The sequence below is a fragment of the Triticum aestivum genome, chromosome 1B, assembly GCF_018294505.1.
Source record: "Triticum aestivum cultivar Chinese Spring chromosome 1B, IWGSC CS RefSeq v2.1, whole genome shotgun sequence".
Classification (NCBI taxonomy): domain Eukaryota; kingdom Viridiplantae; phylum Streptophyta; class Magnoliopsida; order Poales; family Poaceae; genus Triticum; species Triticum aestivum.
The window spans coordinates 21628921-21634335 of record NC_057795.1 but is presented as its reverse complement, the minus strand read 5'-3'; the positions used below and the strand labels follow the sequence as shown (position 1 = coordinate 21634335).

At 56.7% G+C, this 5415-nt stretch overlaps 1 protein-coding gene across 1 annotated transcript; it reads left to right on the top strand.

Annotated features, from left to right (window-relative positions):
* The first annotated feature begins 3283 nt into the window (after positions 1-3283).
* On the top strand, positions 3284-5201 carry LOC123104529 (xylan glycosyltransferase MUCI21-like). The gene has a single exon (XM_044526403.1). It carries the CDS (start codon positions 3402-3404, stop codon positions 4959-4961), a length of 1560 nt encoding a protein of 519 aa, XP_044382338.1. The 5' UTR covers positions 3284-3401; the 3' UTR covers positions 4962-5201.
* The last annotated feature ends 214 nt before the right edge of the window (positions 5202-5415 follow it).

Below are 5415 nucleotides of genomic sequence, written 5' to 3'. Positions count from 1 at the left end.
TCCTCACTGTGCCATCGCATCAACTGGGCATGCTCTTTGTTTCTAAACAGTCGTTTCAACCGTGGTATTATAGGACCATACCACATCACCTTCGCAGGAACTGTCTTCCTGCGGGGCTCGCCGTCAACATCACCAAGGTCATCTCGTCTGATCTTATACCGCAATGCACCGCATACCGGCCATGCATTCAAATCCTTGTACGCACCGCGGTAGAGGATGCAGTCATTAGGGCATGCATGTATCTTCTGCACCTCCAATCCTAGAGGGCATACGACCTTCTTTGTTGCGTACGTACTGTCGGGCAATTCATTATCCTTTGGAAGCTTCTTCTTCAATATTTTCAGTAGCTTCTCAAATCCTTTGTCAGGCACAGCATTCTCTGCCTTCCACTGCAGCAATTCCAGTACGGTACCCATCTTTGTGTTACCATCTTCACAATTGGGGTACAACCCTTTTTTGTGATCCTCTAACATGCGATCGAACTTCAGCTTCTCCTTTTGACTTTCGCATTGCGTCCTTGCATCGACAATGACCCGGCGGAGATCATCATCGTGCACATCATCTGGTTCCTTTTGATCTTCAACAGCTTCCCCCGTTGCAGCATCATCGGGCACATCGTCTGGTTCCTCTTGATCTTCAGCAGCTCCCCCCGTTGCAGCATCACCGTATTCAGGGGGCACATAGTTGTCATCGTCCTCTTCTTCTTTGTTGTCTTCCATCATAACCTCTATTTCTCCGTGCCTCGTCCAAACATTATAGTGTGGCATGAAACCCTTGTAAAGCAGGTGGGTGTGAAGGATTTTCTGGTTCGAGTAAGACTTCGTATTCCCACATTTAGTGCATGGACAACACATAAAACCATTCTGCTTATTTTCCTCAGCCACTTCAAGAAAATTATGCACGCCCTTAATGTACTCGGAGGTGTGTCTGTCACCATACATCCATTGTCGGTTCATCTGCGTGCATTATATCTAATTATATGTGTCAAAAGTAAGAAAATCGGACAAATATCTACCTAAAGTAAGAAAATCAGACAAGTATCAGAAAGAAGATAAGAACAAGAGGCTCACCATGGTGATGCCGGCGACGAGATCGGCGTGGGTGATCAACGACGGTGAAAACAAGGACGGGGCGTGACAGACCGCTAAATCTAGACAAATCTCGAAAAAAATGAAGCTCCGAGGTCGAGCTTCGAGAGGAGAAAGCTTAACTAGTGTGGCTCGGGCATTTCATCGAACACCTCATGTGCATAGGAGGTGAACTAGAGCACCCAAATGCCCTCTCCTCGCCTGATAGAAAAATCAGAGCACTGGGGTGCTCTGCCGCGGCGGTGGGTATATATATGCAAGTTATTTGTCCCGGTTCATGGCATGAACCGGGACTAAAGCACCCCCTTCTATCCCGGTTCATGCCACGAACCGGGACCAATGGTTGTGGGCCAGGAGAGAGGACCATTGGTCCCGGTTCGTAGCTTGAACCTGGACAAATGGTTCCACACGAACCGGGACCAATGCCCATGAGGCCCCGGCCGGCCCCCTGGGCTGACGAACCGGGTTTAATACCCCCCATGGGTCCCGTTTCTTTAAGAACCGGGACTAATGGGCTGGCCAGGCCCGAACGGTAGCCCTATTTTCTACTAGTGGTATACAATCTATGCTGCCAAGCATGCCTGGAAAGCCTCTAGGTGCGTTGGTCGCCAACAATCTCTCTGTATCAGCGGCAGTTGGCTGCCTCAAGTACTCAGGGCCAAACACCTCGATCACAGACTGGCAGAACTTGTGCATTGACATCAGACGTGTTGTCTAACTCATACGCACATACTCATCCACCAGATCGCCTGGAATTCCATATGCAAGCATGCAGATGGCCGCGGTGCATTTCTGATAAGAGGAGAATCCAAGCTTGCCAAGGGCATCCGTCTTGCACTCGAAGTATGGGTCATGAGCAACCACTTCCTCTCGAATACGATTGAACATATGCATTGCGATGCGAAAACGGCGACGAAATTTATCCGGCTTGAACAGCGGGGTGTTCGCAAAGTAATCAGCATAGAGTAGGGCGTGGCCTCTCTCCCTGTTGTGGTTCAGGTTGGGAGCACGGCCAATGAATCACCCCCTGTACCGAGGAAGCTGTCGTTGAATGTGGTCGTGAACCATCAGTGCAACCACCACAAGATCTTCATCATCCGACGATGAATCGTCCGATGAACAAATGAAGTGGTGGAAGAAAAACGCATCACCACTGTCCATACCTTTGTGGGCAAAGTGTCAAACACCTTGCAGTCGTGGTGGCAAAGAGGCCATGATGATCACCTCGAGCAGGGGTGGTTGGCGGCTGGCTATTGGCCGCTCTGGAGCACTCGTCGGAAGCTATCGTGGCCGCCGTGGTACGTCGCCTGCGGTCGTATCCCCTCTGCCGCCGGCTACGATGGCGATGGCCAAACCTCCTCCGATCTACGGCCTAAACTACGGCGAAAGCGCGGGTGTGGTGGAGGCCATGTCAAGACGTGGTTTGCTATGGACGGCCGGGGGCTGCGCGGTGAGGAGGCGGCCGGAGAATAGCGGCGGCGCCATCGACGGGGCGGGGCGGGAGAGGGGGTGAAGGCGTTGAAATCGAATGGGACTACTTGTGTCCCCGACATGCGGGCCACGGGGGGACAAGGGCGTGTGGCAAGCCCGTCTGCGTGATATCCGTTTCACCCTAAACTCGGCGCAAGTTTGAGCCGGGGATGGATCGAAAACGAACATAATCTGAACATTTGTCCGTTTGGGACCGTGCGTTGGAAGTTGGACCCCAAACGAAGGCACCGGACAAGATGGGTCGCGAGGTGGAGATGGCCCCGCTTTTTCTTCTCCCATGGATGGATATTCTATGAAGAAAAATCGAGTGGGGTCATGGTAGAGACGAGATGACTGGTCACTAGTCGTTATTACCTGTGCACAGCTAATACAGCCACGCGTTCGTTGCCATGCAAAACCCCTGACGGCGACCGGAAAAGGCCAAAAAGAAATCAGCAAGCAAACAGTTTCGTGCATCCAACGGCAGGCAGGCAGGCATGCGGACGCGGACTGCGGCCGCCAACCACAACCACGCCACGAAGCTTCCTCCGTCCGTCCACCAACACCCAGCCCAGGCCGGATGGATCGCGTCGCCAGTCAGGTCGGTCGGTCGGTCAGCGGCGCTTCCTCACCAAGCTCCCATCTCCCTTCCTCCCGAATCCACCAGCGACAACTCACCGGCCGGAACGCGGTTTTACTTGGCTACCGGCGCTTAAAAGACACCATCGTCCAGCCAACCACAACGCAACACCACCACGCAACGCATCCCGCTCCAGCCGTCGCCGCACACCCACCGCACACACGTCTCTGCGTACGTACGTGCCGAGCTCTGACCGGACGGCCATGGTGCACCACCACCGGGCGACCCTCCTGCCGCACCACCACCACGACGAGGAGAAGCAGCAGGCGGAGGAGGAGGGGGACGGCAAGACGATGAAGGAGCTCCGGGGCCGGCTGGCGGACTACGCGTGCCACCACCGGAAGCACGGCCACGACGCGCTCCTCCTCATGCTCGCCGGCTTCGCCTTCGTCTCCTTGCTCCTGCTGCTCCTCCCCAACAGCCCCTTCTCCGCCGCCATGGACGACCTCCTGCAGCTGGGCCGCACCCCGCGCCGGTGCGACCAGGAGATGGCGCCCACGCCGCCAGCGCCCTGCGCGGGGGTGCCCAACGGCACCATCTGCTGCGACCGCAGCTCCCCACGTGCCGACCTCTGCGTCATGCGCGGGGACGTCCGCACCCACGCCGCCTCCAACACCCTCTTCCTGCTCGCCGCCGCCGCCCCGGCCGACGAGCGCATCCGCCCCTACACCCGCAAGTGGGAGTCCAGCGTCATGAGCACCATCGACGAGCTGCGCCTCCGAGCCCTGCCCGACCCCGAGGGCGCTGCACGCTGCGACGTCCGGCACGACGTCCCCGCCGTCGTCTTCTCCACCGGCGGCTACACCGGCAACGTGTACCACGAGTTCAACGACGGCATCATCCCGCTCTACATCACCGCCCGGCGGTACAACAGGAAGGTGGTGTTCGTGATGCTCGAGTACCACGACTGGTGGATGACCAAGTACGGCCACATCGTCGAGCAGCTCTCCGACTTCCCGCCCGTCGACTTCTCCAACGACACCCGCACGCACTGCTTCCCGGAGGCCGTCGTCGGCCTGCGCATCCACGACGAGCTCGCCATCGACGCGTCACGGATGCCGGGAAACCAGGGCATCCGGGACTTCCGGCACATGCTCGACGACGCGCACCGCGGCCGCATCAACGCCATCATCGAGGAGGAGAACGCCGCGCCACAAGCGGCGCCGGCGGCGGCGGCACTAGCAAAGAAACACGTCACGGAGGCGCTCGCGGACGACGACAAGCCGCGGCTGGTGATCGTGTCGCGCAACGGGTCGCGCGCGATCGAGAACGAGCCGGAGCTGGCGCGCGCGGCGGGGAGGGCCGGGTTCCGGGTGACGGTGCTCCGGCCGCGCCCGGACACGGAGCTCGCGCAGATGTACCGCGTCCTGAACGGCTCGGACGTGATGGTGGGCGTGCACGGTGCCGCCATGACGCACTTCCTCTTCATGCGCCCGGGGTCGGTCTTCATCCAGGTGGTGCCGCTGGGAACCGACTGGGCCGCCGAGAACTACTACGGCGAGCCGGCGCGGCGGCTCGGCCTGCGCTACGTCCCCTACAAGATCCTGCCGTCGGAGAGCTCGCTGTTCCGGCGCTACGCCAGGGACGACCCCGTGCTCACCGACCCCGTCGCCGTTAACGCCAAGGGATGGCAGGTCACCAAGAAGGTGTACCTCGACGGGCAGAACGTGCGGCTGGACATGGCGCGGTTCCGGCGACGGCTGCGCGAGGCATACGGCCACTGGGCGGCGCAGCGGCGGCGCCAGCAGAGCCAACCGTTGTAGCATGGGCGGTGTCCATACTCCATACGTTTTTCTTTGTTCTTTTTTTTTCTTCCAGAGAGAAGATGCAATGATGCATGATACTGTATAGAAAAAAATATTTTTGTTGTTTAGGAGGCGAGTGAGATTGGTGATGACACTAGTTAGCATGTGCAAGATTCTTTCTCACATGTGAGGGCCGAACAGACGATGTACATAATAAATGGAAATGAGAGTCTAAGTAAACGCTTCTTTAAACGAAAATAAGTTTGTAAATTTGGAATTCCACAAGCTACTCGAATGTCCAAACTTCATGAAATTTTGCATGAGTATTACGCACCTGAGCATCTTGCAACACAATTTTTTTAATTTTTTTAAATGTTTTGAATTTTTTACAATTTTACAGTTCATGCCCGGGTTCATCTGAGCCCGAGCACCAAAACGCCACTATCAGATACTTTCCGTTTATAGAGTGGGT